Source organism: Pelmatolapia mariae, linkage group LG8 (assembly GCF_036321145.2).
Source record: "Pelmatolapia mariae isolate MD_Pm_ZW linkage group LG8, Pm_UMD_F_2, whole genome shotgun sequence".
Taxonomy (NCBI): Eukaryota; Metazoa; Chordata; class Actinopteri; order Cichliformes; family Cichlidae; genus Pelmatolapia; species Pelmatolapia mariae.
In genome coordinates this window covers 20496593-20517865 of record NC_086234.1, presented here as the reverse complement: position 1 = coordinate 20517865, position 21273 = coordinate 20496593, and the positions used below count along the sequence as shown (strand labels likewise).

The 21273-nt window shown below is 42.7% G+C and overlaps 2 protein-coding genes across 2 annotated transcripts; one reads left to right on the top strand and one right to left on the bottom strand.

Moving 5' to 3' along the window:
• The first annotated feature begins 148 nt into the window (after window positions 1–148).
• Window positions 149–4830, top strand: LOC134632990 (Fanconi anemia core complex-associated protein 100-like). Its single transcript, XM_063481864.1, has 8 exons — window positions 149–202; window positions 365–483; window positions 588–1489; window positions 1679–1835; window positions 1944–2886; window positions 2966–3082; window positions 4218–4304; window positions 4522–4830. Exons 1-8 carry the CDS (start codon window positions 149–151, stop codon window positions 4636–4638), a joined length of 2496 nt encoding a protein of 831 aa, XP_063337934.1. The 3' UTR covers window positions 4639–4830.
• A 4090-nt stretch (window positions 4831–8920) lies between these two features.
• On the bottom strand, window positions 8921–20526 carry fscn2b (fascin actin-bundling protein 2b, retinal). The gene is made up of 7 exons (XM_063481480.1): window positions 19537–20526; window positions 19133–19231; window positions 18277–19003; window positions 12474–12630; window positions 12041–12162; window positions 11774–11941; window positions 8921–11648 (listed from the first exon to the last, which is right to left on the bottom strand). Exons 2-7 carry the CDS (start codon window positions 19223–19225, stop codon window positions 11443–11445), a joined length of 1473 nt encoding a protein of 490 aa, XP_063337550.1. The 5' UTR covers window positions 19226–19231; window positions 19537–20526; the 3' UTR covers window positions 8921–11442.
• Between the last annotated feature and the right edge of the window lie 747 nt (window positions 20527–21273).

The following is a 21273-nucleotide window of genomic DNA, read 5'->3' as shown; positions in this document are numbered from 1 at the left end:
GAGGATCTTATAAAGTGAAGATCCTCTGTGGTGATGTTTTAATCTGCACTGGCACTGAAGAGATCTACGTGTTCAGTAAACGTGAGAGGAAAATCACGGCAAGTATCCGATTTACATTTATCAGACACAGATAAATAGATATAGATCTATGTACTCTATTGATCCCACACTGGGGAAAGTCACTTGTTACAACACCACAAGGGTCAGAAAGCAAAAAAGTTAACTAGAGATATATTAGGAAAAAAAGATGCTAATAAATCTAGATATCAATCAAATATTAAGCTATACTAAGACATAAGCTACACTGCAGGTCATATCTCTGGATTAACCATACTGTGTGTTGCTTCGTATTGTGCTGTTCCAGACTGTCCTCCTGTTACCTGCTGCTGTTAGTGACCTGGTTGGAAACCAGGACAAGCAGCTAATCTATGTTGCATGCAGGAGTGGAGTTTACTGTGTAAACTTACAGTTTCTACTACACAGGTATGAGCCCTCATAGTTAGATTTAAGTAAACCTTTTTTAATCAATGCTGTTATTTCAACTCTGCTAAATTGATCTTATGTAATATGACCTTTCTCCTCTGCAGGGATCAAAGCTCTCAAGCTGATGCATCCTCCAGTCCAGCTGAGCTGAAAATCTCCCAAGAGTGTCTCGTTGTTGGAGCAGATGAAGTGTCATCTCTGCTCCTCGTTGGCTCTGTGCTCCTGACCCTTTGCCAGAGAGATGCCTCCTGGCTGCTGACTTTGTACAAAACGCCAAAGCAAACGGCGTCTACTAGCCACGAGGAGTTTGGCTCGTTCCATCTGCCGGTGGTCTCAGCTGTGGAATGTGGCGCTGCTGAGTCAAATAGAGGACCAAGAAAGGGCTCTGTGCTAATTTGCATCCATTCGGGTGATGTAGAGGTATCATCTCCCTCCAATGCTTCTGCAGAGTCAACTGTAGCTCAAGACCACTTCCACCTGGAGCCTCTCCTCTTCAAACTGTTATTTGGAGTTGAAGCCGCCCTTGCCAAATCTCCAGTCATCCTTTGCGGCCTGCCAGACGGGCGCCTGTGTTTCCTTCCTCTGCGTCTCCTGGGATCGCGCCTTCGAGTCCTGCACAGCCTGGAGCAGCCGGTCTGTTTTGTCGGTGCATCTGTTGTCACAGAAACGGGTCACGCACAGTGCTTGGTGGCGGCGGGCGAACAAGGCAGAGTGGTACTGATCAAGACTGACAAGGCAGGCTCAGAGGGGGGAAATGCTGTGGCTGCTTTTACTGAGCGGTGTGTACCAGGGCCTGTGTGGTGCGGCTGCATGGATAAAAGCTGTTTTTACTACAGCACTGGTGCAGATCTGCTCCGACTGGATCTGTCGGAGGGATCGTCTGCGAGAGAAAGCAAAGAAAGAGGGGAAGAGACATCTGGCACGACAGCAGCTCCCCTCCAGAGCCCCAGCAGTTTAAATGTGTGCAGAGTCATCGCCCTGGCTGAGCCTGCATGCAGCACTGCGGGTAAGCAGAATAGACCTGCTGACTTTGAATGGATTAATTATAAGTTCAGCTTCAATGTGCTCTTCAAATTAGGAAACAGAAAAAATGCACAGGTTCTACATGTTGTGCACTCATGTAATTCTGTCTTGTATTCTAATTTAAACTCTCAAACTATTTTTCCTAACTCTAAAAATGCTTTCTGCACATCAGGTGATGTACAGCTGCTTGGAATGTCTGCCAGAGGGCAGCTCCGGAGGATCTGCTTACCTGCGGGGAGGGTGGATGAAGGATTGTGTAAGCTTCCTTCCACACAGGTGGGCCGCAGTGTCAGGGACCTCCTGTCTGCCATCGGGGATGTTTGTGAGAGGTATGCCTGACAAGTATTTGATCGGGTGTGAAAGACGACATTTAAATAAAACACAGCAAAGATCTGTAAATATATATGTGATTTTTTTTTCTTGCTTTCTTCATATAGAGCATCAATGCTGAAAACAGTCATCAAATCCAAAAACCAGTTACTGAGGCTTCTGAATCACGCCGTCAGCATCAGTTTCCTGCTGATGGCAGATGCAACTACTGATCTTCCAATTAAGGAGAAACCAATCAGATGTCATGTCGAGACTAGCTGGAGCAGACTGCTTCAGAAAGACTCCTTGAGCCTCGTGTGTTTCCTGCATAATTCAAGTCCATTTGTCCTGGAACGATGCTGGACGCTGAGCATTACGGTGTCCCCTCTGTCTTGTTCTTCCTCCCCAGCAGGAGAAAGCTCCTCCACTAATTTTTCATTCCCGTTCCGCGACCTCTGTCCGGGGGAAACATTCGAAGCATCTCTGCCTATCGCATCTGCAGGTGATGCATCTTTCCCCATGACTGTGAGCTGCTCGCTCATCTTCTCGCTCTCGAGTCTTCTGGGAGAGGAGGAGGTGGCGGCGAGCTTTGCGGGCTTGCAGAGCAGCTGTATCAGTTTGCCCCTGTCCACACTGACAGTGGACTGGCTGCATGCTCTGCAGCTAAACAGTCCCACAGCTACTCATAAGATGGCCACAGTTCAGCCAAGCAGTGCCGCAGCAGATAGTATCCAGAACTTTTTAAGCTCGCGCCAGCTCAGGTGCAGTGGTAGAACGAACAGAGGAGGAGAAAGTGCTGCAAAGCCTGAGCCTGAGAAGTATTCAGCAAGCGTACGGGTGTCATCAGAGTTAGCGAGGGATACGCTGCAGCCAAAAAAGAGTTCAAATTTGGATACCAAAGAGTCGATACGAGACCCCGAAGATCTCTGCCTGTCTTTGCTTGAGCGACTGTTGTCTGAAGATACTGAAGGAGTGAAGATGGGTTGCCAAGGAGACAAGATTGCTTTGAGCACCTCAGTGGTCCACGCTCGTGGTCCAAACGGAGCGGCAATGAAACTGACAGTGAAAGAGGTGAATCGTTATCTAATATGATATAATCATATATTGGTATGTTTTATATCCTAATTGTCAATGCTCCTTTATTCTTCAGATAAATGTGGGGGAGGAGGAGAGCACAGACAAGGAGGCTACAATCGAGGTTCAGATCGAGAGCTCATCTTTAGCAGCGGTGTGTGGCCTGCACCATGCTGTGCTGCGCCGGATCCAGGTACAGAACACACTTATATAACATAAGCTAATTTCTGGCTAAATTTAGGTAGTTTCAGATTTTGAACATTTTGCATTCTTCTTTTTTAATGTAAAACTGTACAGGTGTATAACAGGGATGTCAAACTCACTTCACATCAAAGGCCACACTATTTGATCTTAAGTGGGCCAGCCCAATCAAACTCCCATTTCTGTCATTGTAAAGTGGGTTAAATGCACATTTAATCCCAGAGATATGCTAATATAAGAAAAAGAAGTACAACTTCAATATTATCGCAGTTTTTCTGCATGATAAAGAAATGCTGCTGTAGCAAAGGAGAGAAATCTGTCAGTGTGACTCTTAGGGGATAAAATGTAAGAAATTAACAGAAAAGCTTCTGGTTGCTGATTGGCCCAGCTGTTCTCCAATTATAAAGCAGATAGCTTTTGTTAATTCACAGAAAATGTCCTATTTTATTTATTTCTTTTACCATGGACACAAGAATTCAATATTTATCTCCTCTTTCAGCTTTGCCAAACATGTCTAGTGGGGCTGGATTGGAGTCTCCGATTCTCACCCCCGAGCCTTATGTTTGACACCACTGATGTAGAACATACTGCTAGACTTTTGTGATACGTGCAAATTTGCCATTCACCTTCCAGCCACTTGAATTGGCATAAATAGAAGGAGCGTAAAAATAGCGGCTCCCTAGTGCAGTGGTTCACATGTTAGCCTAACAAGCGAAAGACCCCCCGCTTCGATTCCAGGAGGAGACACAAATCCTTTGGGAAGGGGAGGGGAGGGCTGCATCAGGGAGGACGTCCAGCCTAAAAAAATTTGCCAAATCAAACATGCGGAGCTACCTGCTGTGGTGACCCCTTGTGAATAAGGGAGCAACCGAAAGAAGCTTTTTTTAAAAAAAAAAAGAAAAAAAGAAGGGGCATAACAAACACACTAAGCTACTCGCAAATGCAGGAGAGCTGTGAGTCAGTGCTATGACATGGAAACTGGGACGATTCTTTTAACGTGTGCTGCAAACAGTGTGGTCGGTTTAAAAGAAGCTTTATCGTGTCTTTGGGCTTGAGAACAACGCTTCATGTCCCTGTTTTACTTGAAATTCTTTGGGTTTGAATTTTTCCTCTGCTCCTCGACGCAGACTCTGCTGCAGAGCGCCACAGAGAAAGCCGCCTCTACAAAGAATGTCCAGATTTTAGGATTAAGACGGGCGCTGCAGCGGGCCGAGGTAAGTGGGCCTGCGCTTGACGATTAATCCCATTAATGTCAAAGCCCACCGTATCATTAAATACACGTAATTATCCAGCTATTTTCTCTTAGTTCAATTAATTGATTAGCAAGACTTTAGAGCTTTTGGGGGCTTGGGATGTCTGTAAGTGTGTTAAGATTAAAGCTCGTCTGTGTGTTTTTTTTTTTTTTTTCATGTGTCCTCTGTGCGTTAACAGATCCAGCAAAGTCAGATCTCGGGAGCCTTTGGTGAGGTCGTGTCCACAGTGCAGAGAGATCGACTGCTTCTCAGTGTTTACCAAGAACTCAGACAAAATCCTCTGCTCATAGTGTAACACCTACACAGCTGCCCTCACTTGTTTGGTGTTGTTGCGTAATCTGACTTTGCTGCCAGCCCTTTCACAGTGCAAAGCACATGTAATACTTGAGGCTGTAAGATGGTTTCTATATGACATTTTACAGTATATTTTGATTTTGAAGAGGTTATAATTTGGTGATGTCTAATAATAAAGTTTCTCTTGTTTTTTCACATGACAATAAATTCAGTGAAGTATTTCTGTAATTTTGCTCCTGTTTGTGTTTATACTCATGTAACTGTTTTAGTTTCCAGGTATTAATATTTTACTACACAACCTCCAAACAGGACTCGGTGCAAAATGTACATTTAAAACAACACAATACTGTGCATGTTACTTTAACCCTAAGTATAGTTTCCCAGATGGCTGCTCCTCCCTGAGCCTGGCTGTGTCAGAGGTTTCTTCCTGTTAAAAGGGAGTTTTTGCTTCCCACTGTTGCCAAGTGCTTGCTCATAATGGGTTTAAAATTGTATAAAGACCACATAATTTGACAAGCTCCAGAACTGTCTTACAAGTGCAATTTTACAGTCTCCTGATATTTCAGGTGTGTGTGTGACACAGTCACTACATTGGACACTTTATTAGGCACACCTTGCTAGTTGATTGGGTTTATTAACCCCTCTTCTAACTTCCATGCTTTCATGTTGCTTAAGCCAAATTCTGACTCTACCAAATGTCACAGCAGAAATTCACATTCATCAGACCAGGTAACATCTTTCCAGCCTGATATTGCCCAATTTTGTTGAGTCCATGGGATTTGCAGCGTCAGTTTCCTCTAACTAGCTGACAGGAGTGGCACCGGTGCCGTCTTCTGCTGTTCGTCTTCTTCAAGGTCTGCCGTGCATTCAGAGATGCTCTTCTGCGTAGCTTGGTTGTAACAAGTGGTTATATGAGTTAATTTTGTTGTTGGTAAAGCAGTTTGGTGTGACATCAAGAAGGCATTTTCACCTAGAGAACTGCCACACACTGGATATTTTCTATTTTTCAGACCTTTCCCTGTAAACACTAATAATGGTTGTGCACCAGTAGATCAACAATTTTTAAGATACTCAGAGGAACCTGTCTGACACCAACAACCATGGCACGTTCAAAGTCACTTAAATCACCTTTCCTCCCCATTCTGATACTTGGTTTGAACTTTGTCAGGTCATCTTGACCATGTCTACATACCTAAATTCTCTGGGTTTCTGTCATGTGATTGGCTGTTAGATATTTGTACATAAGAAGTGACTGTTTAGTGTAGGATCTGATGCGTTGTGCTTGAACATGGAATAAACATGGAATTTACAGACAACTGATAGATTTCAGTATCGTTATGTTTTCAGCCAATCATTTAATCTGCTGCAGAAATAACACATTCCTGATATGTTTATGTGTGGAAAGTTGTCTGAGGAAGAAGTTGCCTATGCCTTTCTTAGCATTTTGCGATGGATTGTACATTTAGGACAAAAAATGGGTAATCACAGCCATTTTAACTGACACTATAATAACTGCAGGGACTGAATGTTCTTGTGATGGATAAGCTCCCTAAACCTGGTCAGGGAGATGCAAGTCATTGAATGTTATTAGCGATCTACATTAACTATCCCTTTAATTGCCCGAGACATGGAGCAATTTCTGTTTTAAAACTCCGATGAGCTTTTAATATACAGACTCACACAGTCGGTACAGTGATTTCAAACAGTTTACATCACTGCAATAAAACAGACTTCTAATGGATACAAACCGCAGAATAGTAATTGAGTTTAAATGCAATTATTTTTAATAACTTCATAGTTGTGACTCATTTGTAGACCTTGCTGTGAGCGCTATGATATGAAGAACTCAGTCTAAGAAGTGAATCTTAGTGGTTAATTTTTTTTAATGTAGACCAGACAGAGAGAAAATTAAAAGGAGGACTGCACAGGGTTGCAATTTTTTATTTTTTTATGTTGAAAACTTGTTTTGTTTATTTTTTCTTAGTCTGTATCATTTCTGATCTGTCCAGGGTATACCCACACTTCAGGCTTCAGCCTCCTGTGACTCTGAACTGGATGAGTGGAAGAGAATGGATAGATCAGTCATTTCTATATTTTACTTTTCTCTAGGACTAGCACAAGAAAAAGGCACACAAATGTACATTTCCTTTCCTCCAGAAGAGCTGTTCCAAGGCTTAAAAGTGTCTTTTAATGATAAACATTTGCAGCTCTGAAATATGAAGGGGAAACTAAAATACTTAGCAGATATTTAAATTACAGAGGTTTTTCTGTGTGAGTGGATCAGGCACCATGTTCTGTTGTTTTCCCCTCACCTGCTGCAGGTAACACAGTACTTCTACAGGTGAAGCCTTAGTGTCACTGGCTTCTTTTTAGGTTCAATCATAATGAAAAGGTGACTCCTAACCAGACTAGTCCTAATCATTATTAGTATAGTGATTATTCTGTTACAGTTTGAAGTCTTGAAACTAACATGCAGAAATAGCTTCTGCATGAAGTGAATAAATGCCTCCAGATTGTTTGAAGTATAAAGTAGATTACAGGATTGTATTTGTCATGTTGTGGTGCATCGCATTATAAAGATATGTAACTCACTGAATCCTTTTTACTTAACAGCCATTGTCCCTTGAAGGTCTGGCTCAGACTCACAACTTAAGCAACACTCTGCGGGTTATTGTCTCATAAGTACAGCAAGCCGACTGATTAAAGTGTGAGCCTGCTGAGGTTCTAGGTCAGAACTGGATTAGTGACTTAAATATCCTGGAAATAATGGGCTTGGTCACTTAGAGTCATGATAGAAAGAAAATCTACCCTATTTCAATTACAACATTTCATGTATGAGGATATAATACAAATAATTTAGTCCTAAGGAGGTCTCACAGTTAGATAAATACAAACAGAAATGATCAACAACACATGACATATTACTCTGCATCCATATTTATTTAACAAAAACTCAAAAGCCAAAAAGTAGAACCAGTGTGTGAAAAACTAAGGGCAACCTTACTGCTTCCAAAGGAATTAAAAGGGTAAGTAGCAGCCAGGTGCTGATAATTAAATGCACTTGATGATTAACTGATAATTAGCAAATGTGAGCAGCTCTATAAAAGCAGACGTTTTGGTGATTTGCAGGTGTGTGTTAACACAATGCCAATAATTAAAGACATCAGCAGTGATCTTACAGAAGCAGTTGTTGCTGCCCATCAATCTGGGGAGGATTACAAGGCCTAACAAGATTGAAGTTCATCATCCTACAGTGAGGAAGATTATTCACTATCATTCAGGACAATCTTCCAAGGGGAGGATGTCCCAGCAAATTCACCCCAAGGTCAGACCATTCAGTGTTCAGAGAAATGGAAGAAACCAAGACCAAGTTGCATTTGAACAAACCACAAGACAATAGAAACAATATCCTTTGGGCAGATAAAACCAAACTGAAGATGTTTGGCCACAATGCACGATACCACGTGGAGAATACCAAACACAGCATATCAGCACAAGCACCTCTTACCAACTGTTAAGCAGGGTGTTGGAGGGGTAATGATTTGTGCTTGTTTTGCAGCCACAGCAACTGCGCACCCTGCAGTCACTGAGTCGACCATGACCTCCTCTGAATGCCAAAATATTCTAGAGTCAAATGTGAGGTCCTGTCTGACAGCTAAAGCTTGGCTGCTCATGCAACAGGACACTCATCCCAAGCATGGCAGCAAATCTACAAGAGAAAGGCTGAAAGAAAACAAGGTGTTACAGTGGCCCAGTTAAAAGTTCCAGACCTGAACCTGAGCAAAGTGCTGAGGGCCATAAAAGAGCTGTGCATGAATAAATACCTGCAAACCTTAATCAATGAAGCAATGCTGTAAAGAAGAAAGAACAAAAATTCTTTCTTAACAGTGTGAGAGACTGATAAAGTCACACAGAAAACAATGCATTCAAGTTATTGCTGTTAAAGGAAATTCTATGTGGGCTGCTCTTTCACACTCTGCATCCGCATGCTGGCTCAGTTCTGTTAAATAAATAATGACACAGTTAAATATGTCATGTGTTGTTGTTCAGCTGAGGTCTAAGCCCTGGCGTGGACTGGATATTTTGTCATTATGGCCCCACATATAAAAACCTAAGAATTGAAATAGCCTTTGCTTTCTTTTCACCATGACTTTAGATCTAATATACCAAGACTTTAAAAACAGATTTTACTACAGCGTTCAGTCCCAACATCGGATTCCAGTGCTAGTTTGGGTCCACTCTCTTTTATGAATGAGCACACTGACACATAAACAGAACATGAGAATTTATTTGCTTAATTTAGAGCAGAACATAGAAACAGTGACAGCGGTCAGTAGCTTGGGCAGTCTTGCCAGGGCATTTTCATTCTTGTCAAAATAACAATCACTGTTATTAAGAAGGGACTGAAAAAGAGCGAGAAGGACATTTAGGAGGAGAAAGCCAGTAAGCACCTGACAAGTGTGCCATAATTTCAGCAACCATTGCTGCTGCTGAAACTGATGGTATTTTCTGCTGCCATCATGGTGTGATGTGTGAAAGCTGATAGCCTCACCACGCCTAAAGGGGCAGCAGGTGAGTTCTGTTCCTTGCTGCTAAACTCTTTCACTATGGCAGCCAAGGTGCATCCAAAGACAGCACCAGCTTTGAGAATAGCCGGTGATGATGAAGAACAAAATTGCTAAATTTGATCCAACAAAATGTAAATGATTTTAACAGCAAACACAAGAGCTGATTATAAGACATTCAACAGTTTAACCCCTCGAAATCTTGAAATCGCCACAAAGATGAATCTCTCAAGAAAACATTGCAGTTTTTCAGCTTAATAAAGAAAAACAAAAGTCGACTTTCTGACTTTTATACATTCAGTCTCTCAGGCCACGATATCAAACGTCAGTGGTAAACTTGATTATAGACTGACCAGCCACTTTGTTAGGTATACCTTGCTAGTACTGGGTTATGGTACCCTTGGATTGTTTTTATAGCTTTGTGGCAAAGATTCAGCAAGGTGCTGGTCCATAGCATCACACACTTGCTGCAGATATGCAGGTTGCACATCCATGATGTGAATCTGTCATTCCACCACATCCTAAAGGTGTGCATTGTCATATTCAAGAAACCAGTGACGTGGTGCAGAGGCAGCCACCACCACCAGCAGTCTGAACCACTGATACAGGAGAATTCAAGACTCATCAGACCAGGCCACATTTTTCCAGTCTTCAGTCGTTCAATTTTGGTGAGCCCGTCTGTGTTATAGCTTCAGTTTCTGGTTTGTAGGTGACAGGAGTGGCACCCAGTGTGGTCTTCTGCTGCTGCAGTCCATCTGCTTCACCATGTGAGGTGTTCAGAGATGCCCTTCTGCATACCTTGTTTGTAACGAGTTGGTTATTTGAGTTACTGTTTCCTATAGGTTTCTCCTCTGATCTATGACATCAATGAGGCATTTTCATCCAGAGAACTGGTGCACACTGGATATTTTCTCTTTTTTGGACCACTCCCTGTAAGCTCTACTAGTGTAGTAGTGTAGGAATATCCCAGCATATCAGCAGCTTCTGAAGTACCACCTTGTCTGGCACTGACAACCATATAACGTTCAAAGTAGCTTCAATTACCTTTCTTTATTATTCTGATGCTGAGTTTGAACTTTAGCAGGTTGTCTAGTGTGCCCAAAAGCACTGAGTTTCTGCCATGTGATTGGCTGATTAGGTCATTTTCTGCCAACTGTTGGTCTTTCACCTCCGATTCAGGCCCCAATCAACCTACTTCTTCAAAACACACACATATTAAGTGCAGTTTTTGACTTCTTAATTTCAGCTATTTAGCATTTGATCAGATGTACCTAATGAAGTGGCTGGTGAGTGTATATTGAGTGAGTTCATAATTCCCTGCTAACACAGAAGAAGTTGCATGTAGATAATAAGCTTCCAGCTGCATTGTTTACATGTAGTCAGAATGAAATAATGTCCATCATAAATCCACGAGGAAACACTTTGAAATTGGTCATAGTGTTATTAACTCCTATGGCACGCTCACATGATGTAGTACTGCTAATTTTGTGACATTAATGGGAAGGAAGCATATTTTCAGCTTTTTATGATGTCCTTGGTTCCTTTATTTTGATAAAAACAATTTTTACCTAAAAAAATAATGCAAAATATGCATTTTTAAAAATCTCTGTGTTCACAAAAGAAAAAGAAAACACACTCCAAGTACGAGTCTTGGGTACAGTCTTTCTCTGTTTCTACAGGCAGCTATTTGAAACCTTGTCACTCTCGTCTCCTAATAACCTCAGACAGTAGTACCATGCATGACTTCACCCACCTAGAGGGTGACATCACTTCTAATGGTGACTACGTCTGTCTCAAATGGCACCCTGTGTCACTTGACCTAATGAGTGAAAGGTACTATTACATGCCCACACTACAACTTTACTGGCTTTCTCATGTAATACTTATTTTTAGTGGTTAAAAGGCAAAAAAAGATATAGATGGAATGATGAATATACATAAAAGGATGTCATGTCACGTTACGTTATGTCATACTAATAACTAAATCTGTGAAAACATGAAGTGTTCATTAACACTAATTGTTAAAATCCTCACTCAAAACACTGTTCACTTCATTGAGATTCTCTTGGCCTAATATATACATATGCAGTCTTCTCTTTGTTCACCTAGCTATGTGAGCCTCTCTCAATAATGCTCTTTGCAAAAGGAAAAAGAATAACAGTGATTTAGATTCACATTAAGCACTTAATGCCAACAATGAGATGAGCTAGGACTCAGGTTTGGACTAATATTGGTTTGTATTAATACTCCCAGAGGGCTGAGCTGCTCAGGCTGAGTCCATCTCCCTTAAGAGTGCCTCCCTGGTCTCCACGCAGGTATTTGCCATTTTTGCCACGGATGGCGAGACGACCGTGCTCAAGGAGCTCCAGAGTGAAATCCTCAGGGGCCTCGCCATCTGAACACACCAGCCCGGCACTGTTCACGTACCAGAACCGGCCATCAGCACCTGCGGGGGTTTAAAGTAAATACACCAAAGTCAGATAGAGTAGACAAATTGCAGTAAACAAGCAAATTAGAGGAAAACTAAGCAACCTGGCTTTTTCCAGAAGTATGTTTGATGTATGTGCTGACCTTTAATATGGTAGGCTCCATTGCTGAATTGCACAGTGAAAATGTCATAGACAGATCTGCTGGCATCCAGTGTGTTCGAGTTTCTGTGGTGGCAGATGAATCCATTCTCTCCTCTAAGGATAAGCATGGGTCGGTTGATGAGTTTCAGAGTGAACTGTTCATCATCCCCTGGCAAAAGTCAACATAGTAATGATCAGAAAAAAAGAGGTAAGAGCCACCTCTTAATTACCAAAGAAAGGGGCTGAAGTATAAAGGACTGTACCCTACCGATGGAGTCACTGACAGCGACTAACTGGCCGTTTTTCTTGGTACAGATGTATTTGCCATTGCTGGCTTTTAGTGCCACCTTGTGGCCAAGCCACTCCACTGAGAACATGGTGTTTGCTGACCTGTGGTAGAAAAGATTTCACACTTTTATGAAGTTCGGTGTTTTGGATAATGTGTAAAATAAAACGAAAATTGCCAAAATTTGCTGGGACCATTCCCTCATAACAGTTATTTATCATTCTATGTGATACACCTGTTTGCTATCTCATGCACTCATGCGACCATCCCTCTTATGTTAATCCTTCCATCTTAATTATCAGTTACTTCTGTTACAATGAATCAAATTTATGTAACGTAAAATGTCCAACTGACTCATTTTCAATGATAAATTCATTATTGTTTCTCCATACAACATATAAAAGTCTTCTCTTACAATTCAGTTGCAGTACACTGGACGCCTCCATGAGCCACCAGAGCCCAGCAGTTCCCTTGGCTGGTGCGGAACGTACACTTCTTGGTTTCCTTGTCAATCTCCATCTGAAACGTCTCCATGTCTGTCTCATCTTCCTGATTGGCTGCAAGGCTCACTCCTGGGAGAGACGAAATAAACACATGCTGTCACTGTTACTTTGCTTTAAGCTGGAAAACGTGAGGTGTTTTTAGTGTTGTAGAAACACTGTGATTAAAAATGAAGTCGCACTGATTTGTTTAGCTTGGCCTACAAAAGATCTTGTAATTATATCTGATCCTGTTATTTTTAAAAAATCTCTTAAACTGCACTCTTTATCCCACGTGTCGTCCTCGAATATCTTCCTGAGGGTAAATACATTTTCAGTGATTGCAGCTCTGGATACAGTTATGAAAAGAGTATACAGGAAATGGAGAAAAAAACCCAAATTATTCCAAGGCAGGAAGATGCTTCTTAAAGTGAAAGTGTTATCAGCTGTTTTAGAGACACAACACTCTCACCGTGTTGATTACACCAAGACCACTTAACACCTGAACAAAAATCTCACTTGTGATTGAAAAACACTTTATTAAAATCTCTCAGATATCAATTATTTTAGCATTTTTATTATTTACACATGAAACAGAAACAGCTGTGACAAACTCTTACTTGGGTAGTTTGTCTTCTAGGTTCAAAGGCAAACAGGCTTTACCATTAATTCTCTGTTATTTACTGAATGTAACCCATTAGTTTTAAGTAGATAATCTGCTTCTTGTCTATATATATATTAGTTATTTTGTTGATTGCCACATTTTAACACTGTCATGAACGCAGAGAGGAAGACAATAGTTTGCCACAAACTGCAAGACAGCTTGCAGAGGGCTAAGCCTAAATTAGATGCATTCCCGAGTATTCCCAATACATTTTCCTAATCCTTTAACAACACTAATCTGCATGCCTCTTATCTCTTCCTGTTCTATTCCCTGGTCATCATTCTCCACCTTCATCCCTTCCCCCATCTTTTCCTGCGTACCCCCTAACCCCCCTCAAGCCCCACCTCCCACCCTCACCCCACCTTTGGCCCTGTCAGTCTGCCCTCCTCACAGCAGGGCTCTGATATAATCAGCTTTCGAGTGCTACCCGTCCAATCCCTCAATCCCCTCAATAAAAGAATAAAGGAAAAACAGGAAGAGACCAGAGGATTTTATGGTCCACACTTAGCAGGATGTGCAGATAATTACCAAAACCTCTCAAAACTCAAACTGAAGGAAGCACGGATGATAAAGCAGAGGGATAACATGGTAAAAATGCAAATTGCATCCATGTTAACCTTCTGGTTTGTTTCACATACACACATAAAGAACCAATGGTACAGTTTAGTTATAAATAAACTACACTAGAGGGTTACAATAACTTGCTAGGGTCCATAATGAGTATCTATGCTTAGACCTCTGAGGGTATAAGGTCCAGCTTTTTTAACTGTGTGCTTTCAGTTCCTGTGGTCCTTTTCTTTGGAACAAGCTTCCCCCTGACCTGAGGTCAAATAGAACTGTATCTACATGCAAAAGGGGAAAACAAGAGGAAATAAGTCAGACTACACTAGAAGTGTCTTTGATACTAACCACTGTGGGTTAGTATGTAACATGTGTGCACAAATTAATGTTTGACACTGAATTTTCCACCTAAAAGGACCATGTTGTGCATTGTCACTGAATGAGTTACTGATTTGCTGAGCTGTTAACCTTGTGAAGCAATGGCTTGAATCCGAGACAAGGAGCATAGCAATGACTGATTCTCTTCTAACTCTTAAGAAGACGGCATAAGATAGTACAAGAGTTCTACTTTACCCTGTTAACTCATCTCGTGGTAGTATCAGCCACCTCAAAAATGATCCCTGTAACTGCTAGCTGTCTGCTCAACTAATTTGAGTCACTGAACTGTAACTCTGTTTATTGCAGTGGTGATTTTGGGGCCTGCTCTAAGATTACTTGTACAAACAGGCTGTGCAATTTTTTTGCCCCATTAGGTGAGTAAAATTCAGTTATTTTATTTGTATGTAAGCACCAACTAGCAGCTGGCTGTGTCTGTACATTCAAACTCTGCTGTTTACTTATGTAGCTTGCTAACCAAGCTTGCTAGCATTGGCTGATAACTTGGCGCTTCACCCTCTCCTCAATTAAGCTGATAAGCTAACAAGCGTCTGTATCCAAAAAACCAAAAGGGCAGTGACCAAAATCTTAGGGCTGAGGTTTCAGCTGAGACTCCAGCTGTGGGTGAGGTCAGTAAGTTATAAAAAAAAGTCTATATTAGGCTGCATTATAACTTATTAGCACAGTGGCGGAGGCTTGTTGGTGGTCCATGGGAAGGAACAGACATAGCCCTAGACCAGTGGCTGGTAGAGGATTGATGGAAGTCGCTGTTAAATCAATTGATAAAGCCCCAGTTACACAGTCAATGACCCCCGTGGCAACCACGCAAGGAAAAAACTGCATATTACCTACTGTCTGGCAAAATCCTCCATGCAGTTGTGCAGATTGGCACCATTGCCATACTGCTGGAACCAATAGGATTCAAAAAGTGCAACTTATACTTTGAAGGCAAATGTGGCCGTTTTTGGTTTGCATCTCACTTTTCACAGTTTTAGTATCGCACCAGTAGCAGTGAGTAGTTTGTAAGTGTTTGCTGCCAAGATGCTGTCATCTATGTAAACTATGGGTGACTGTGGTAATCTGCTAGCGACCAAAGTAATAACAAGGAGGTTTTTGTGCAGCAATGAATACGTCTTTGTGACCTTGTAAGTGCTCATTATGATCAAGACATCAAGTGGTTAAAGGTTAATAATGGATGCATGTACAACAGTAAATAACTTTGGCATACTCCAAGACAGATAGACATTCAGCATGTGTGAGAGGCCCGATGACAAATTTTTTGTTGCTTCAGTCTGCAGCTAATTTCAAATCTCACTGTTGGAAGGAGAAAAGGGGGCTGACACGTGACAAAGATGTCATGGTTACTGAGCCACTGAGATGCTTTAATCATATCTTATTCACACCCGATAAACGTGGTATCATGAAGTCTTACAACTGGTGAAATTATCATTGATCTTAAGTGCATTTGAAGCATAATTTTTAGCCCTTCCACTCTTCAGCTATGCCTGGGGGCCTATCACTCCCATTCTCTCTCATCCCAACTCAATGTCATGCTTTGTCTACCTATTCCATGTGCCCATTTCACACTAATTCAACCCAGAAATGATCCTCACACAGGGCTCAGCTGGGACCTCACAGCTGCTATTTGATAGATGAGAGAAAAGGAGGCAGAGGAAGGAGAGAAGGATGAAGGAAGAGAGAGAAAAGGAGAACGGATAGGGAGGGAGATTAGATATACTGAAATCCAAGCCAGCAATCTGAGGATAAGAAGTGAGATGTTGTCATCAAACAATAAGCACAGCACACACATATCAGTACACTCTCAGGTGTATCTGGAGGACAAACAGGTAGATTCAGTAGTGCATTATTTTGGATCAGACCCCAGAACCAGCTCCACTTCCTGATGTTGTCTTACAGAGCCTGCAAGTGGAGCAGGCCTAACTAATCCATCAACGATAGATGGCTCTGGCGTCAATTATTAATGGTAAGCTGATGCTACTATCCCCGTGTCCCTTATTTCTCTCTCTCTCTAAAGTCTTCATCCTTTACAACTGCATTTCACTCCAATTATTTTTTCGGCTTATCTGTTCCTGAGCTCTGCACGCCTGATCATGTATGCGATATGTGTGCTTTTATGTGTCTGTGGACCTGGAAAGTTTGTGAAAATTTGGACTGTCATCTCCGTTTCACATTCAGGGCAGAGCGGACCCCTTGTACCCGAGGAAATGTGATGAGAGGTTTGATAACAGATCTGTATGACACATTAAGACATGCACACTTGTAAACTATATACAAGGAAAAGCACAAACACACACTTGCTTCAGTGTTTGATGCTGGTTAAGAATTTATTTGATTCACTCACTTTCCACTGAAACCCTACAAAAAAAGCGATATGACCTGTCACAATGGTATAGCTTGCTAAATAGAGCGTATTTACTCTGTCTTTGATTTTTCTTTCCAGTAGCATATAGAGGTTGACTGTTGCTGAGGTTAACAGGTTAGATTAACTGGTTAGAGCGGGATTCGGTGGGGGACAAGTTTTGGCCGCAGGTATGAGGAAACTTGGGTTTCTGAAAGCAGACTCCCCTCCCACCCTTGCCTTCCAGGAACAGGGGCCAACTTCATCAATAATTCAACACACCTCATCTCACCACTCGCCGCAGTAGGATGGTATGGTAGTGAGTGGGTGAGTGTCTCAAAGAAAGATAAAGCTTTTCTTTGTGCGGGACAAGCGTAGGAAGGGGAAGGAGAGAACAGATACAAAGTATGCTGCAAAAAGTATCCTCGCATGCATGCATGCATGTGATGTGCTACATATATGTGTTTAGGGTTTAACCATTTTCTTCCTTTCCCTTTAACCAATCAGTTTTCAATGCTTTGGTTCCTGCTTGCAGCCCCCACTGCTAACCAGGAACAATGAGTGGTGGGGAGATTCAATTACAGCACCCAGGCCTGAAGTAACTCAACCCTGCAGACAAGAATCTGCAGCCTGTGGATGGCTGTCATGACCAAGTATGCTGACAAGGACTGGGGGGTGTATGCTAATCTGCCCCAAATCCAGTTTCAAATCAGACCAGCAAACCCTTTGGACCGTCAGCAATTGAAACTCTGTGCAAGTCCCTCCTAATGCAAGTGCACTTGTAGTCACATGTAATGTAACCCTCACAATTATAGTTTTTGTAGTTTTTCTGCTGCGCTAAACAAAGCCTAATGTCGACGTCGATGAGGAGCAGGTGTAATCCATCAGTACAGTAGTGTGGTGTCGTGCCTGTGCGCTGATCAAATAACCCCCCTCCAACAGCCCGATCACAAGACTGAAGAGTAAATACATAATACAGTATCAACAGAGCATTACTCTGCAGTATATTGGTTACAGGCAGCTGTTTCAGTAAGCTCAAGGGGTAAAAGCGTGTTAACAACATTGCCCAACAAAGCCAGAAGGTACATTTGAGAAGGATTGAGAAGGGATTTTCGAAAAGAGCTCTATTTGTAATAGATTATTTAGTGAAAGAAAATGAAAACAAAGGGCCCTTTTTCTGAACATTTCACAATGAGGTATCTGATATTTTAGGAGTATGGAACCATCTTTTTTATTCTTAATACATAAAAAGTGATTGCAAGTTGTTCTTGAGAAGTCTGCTTCTGTTATTCTCCTTGAAATGTATGCACATTAAGTCTGTTATTTAAATAAAAATAACTTATTAGTGTAGGCTCGATACTGATGTAGGCCAGCAGCCATGAACACAAATGACGTGTTTGTCTCAGATCTCAACGATCGGGCTGATAGTCTCCCATATCAGCCCCAGCAATCTTGTTTTCTTTGAGACATGCAGCCACGTACCGTATTGTTGATGCAACTTGATGTGCAGACTACATTACCCATAATTACCATGCATCCCTTATCGGCTGTCAATTTCTCCTTCATTATGTATGCACATAGGTCTGTGTCTGTCAGCGAAAGCTCGTGTGACCACTCTCGATGGCACCTAAGGTCAGCCTTTGTCCATTTAATCAGACATGTGGGATTCTTTAGGGTACTAGCAAGCTGCCAGGGGAGCAATTTGTGCATAACAATGATTTAGGACAAAATCTAATTCGGTAGAATATCCTGTGCCTCTGATATTTCTGTGTTTTCCTACCTTGTCTTATGGAGACATATCGCCCATTGGCTGCTGTCAGAACTACTTGAGGGTGACTCTCCTCCAGGTCAAATAGTTCATCTTTGCCTGGCTTCGAACATCGTCCGGACCTCAGGGTCCCTGTAGGACCCATGGGAGACAAATACTTCCCCTCACAGTCTTTAAAGGCCAGCTTCCCACACTTCAGCTCCAAGGTGTATGCTGTGGCCCTCCCGCTCTCCATTAGGAGCTTTCCATCATTGCCGAGGAACCGGCTGTCACAGGTCTTTAGGCAATACTTTCCTTCCTGGTAGACAAGGGTCAGGAGTGCTGCCACACCCCAGGGAATGTTCAGGTCCACAGCAATTTCCCCATCCTCCATAGAGAGGTGGGCATAACGCTTACGGGCCACAGACAGCAGGTTAGCCTGGGGATGCAGAGCCAGGTGCACTGCCCACAGCTCTGCATCTGTGATCACCTGGGCAAAGCAGGACAGGTAGTCCCGAGAGCCGCCGAAGAAGCGGAGGTACTGCTCAGACTGCAGCGCCCAGCGGCCATCTGACTGAGCCACGATGAGGAAGCGACAGTCTGAATTGTGGCCATCTGCCTCACAGGTGACTTTGCCGTCCTTGTTGGAGGCCAGGTAGCGTCCCAGGTGACTGCGTAAATAGACCACCTGGCTGTCCTGGGAGTCCTGCTCTAAAGTCCATATCTGCTTTTTCTTCAGACTGGGAGCTGACGCATTCACCTAAGGAGCACGAAAAGGTATCACTTGAAAATCTTGCATATACTGATCCAACAGCAAAGCATCACCAGCAGAAATGCAAATCGACACCTTATAGTTTGTCACTCTTATTGTCTTATTGCATTTTTATACCTTAAAGCCAAAGGACTCAGCAGTAAGGTAGCGACCCTCGTGATTGATTAGACCAAACTGCAGCTTCAAAGGACGGTTCCCATTTGTGGGCATTTTCACCTGTGGAATTGGAAGAGCAAGAAGAGAGAAGAGTGTAAAGGGAGAAACAAGTTAGCGATGAAGGGGGAAGAAACTTGGGGTAAATGGAGGTAACACTGAACACAGAAATAATGGAGGACTAGTGGGTTTTAAAAGTGGAATGGTAGGTGGTGATGTCATGAGGATGATGAAATATAAAAGTTGCAAAGGCAGGAAATCAATTAATTAAGGTACAGTATATAAAGCACTTCCAAGACCACAAATTCCTTCCCCCGCCCATGGCGTCATTACACATTTTTCCAGCCACAGCCTCCTAATTTACTTACTGTGGTTTTGTGGCTTTCCCTCTGCAGTTCCTACGGCTCTAATTCCAGCTCCCAGATTTAAGAGGCTTCTTTCACCGAGCGTCCTCTTGTAATTCTTTTTCTTTTTACTCTTGCCGGCTCTCACATTCGGTTGATCGGGTCTCCCGGCTCGCCTCCACTGCCGCTACTATTCTCCCTAATCAGGTTAGAGGCAGCAAAGACTTGAGTCAACCTTGATCTCTCTTCAGTCCGGTGTCAACCCCTCTTTCTCTGTAGACTAATTTTGCTGTGGACTGCTTATCTCTGCTTCTGCAGCCTACCCTCGCCCTCTCTCTCTTGTGCTGAACAGTGCTCTCTTGTCCGGCTTAACTCTTGTTCTTGCATGACTTGTTATTCACCCTGAAGGCTCAATCACTTGTTCCCCCCTCTTACTAAACTTCTCTGGGGTTTTGCATTTGCTCCTCCTTTGGCTCCTTTGCCAGCTATCTTTAGATCAGTCACATCAAGTACTCTGACCTTCTTCTTCTTCTTCTTCTTCTTCTTCTTCTTCACCTTCCTCGAAGTCTGGGGTTCCTTTTCTTTTCTTTCTTTTCTTTTTAAAAAAAAATCAGGCACAGGTTTGATCAGCGAAGGATAACATCCTCCACAGTCCTACTAATTTTATGGTAGAGGATTGAAGAAGTCCTTCACTCTTTCCCTAAACTTAAGCAGTCCATCGCAACTGAACCCAGCAACAAAAGGTGCTCGACTCTGTAATCTTAAGCCTCTCTCTTTCTGTCGCTTTTTCCTCCCATCCTCTCCTTCTCTCTCACCGCCTTTCTCTAACCTGCCATGTGTGTAATCCTGCCTTTCTCTGCCTCTGCACCTTATTCCGAGCTCGGCACTTCACCTTTTTCTGTGACGCATAAAGAGGAGCAAGTAGAAACAATGCAAAAAAAATATACACACACACAGCCCCGTGTAACCAGAGCACTCCCTGTGCCTTTGGAGTAGTTGCCTGAGTGCAGCTCTCCTTACCTGGCCGTGCTCGGCTTTAGTTACACTCCTTCTCTGATTGCAAGCTCTCTGGGTCAGTCCTTGTGGGAACTATGTCTGAGAGGCAGGGGGAGTCGGACTTTACAACTGAATTTAGGAAAGGAGATGGCGGGCATTAGAAAGGCAACAATAACAAGCTAATCAACATATGGGGTTTTGAATGAATGTGTTTGTGTGTGTGTGGCATAAGCACCTGCAATTGTGTGTGTGTGTGCAATCAAGCTTGCCAATCAGCCTATTGTAAGTCTTCTTTGCGGAGTAAACAGACGTGTCTGTTCCCGAATCCATCTAATCCTCAACCCAATCATCCCAACCTGGCTAATCTACTGACACAACCCCCCCCCCCCCCCCCCCCCTCCCCCACCACCACACACACACACACACACGCACGCACATTACCCATTCTGCTTGTCAGTGCCTTTAAACACACACATAGGTGCAATGACCCACAGCAACATACATGTCATCACTGCACACACAAACACACACACACAAAGGTCAGAGGAGGGTCTCAGGGTTCATAGTAAACACCACCCACCTAAAGATTTACTCTTCCTGACCCAGACTTGAACTACTCTAAATGTAATGAACAATGCGCACTGCACACAAAATCACACGCTTGCAAACACACACACTCTGAAGGATGCGGGTGGTGCAATTTTTCCCTTAAGCCTTTCTGGTGGTGACACAATGCAAAGCAGAAGCCAACATCTTAGAAAGATA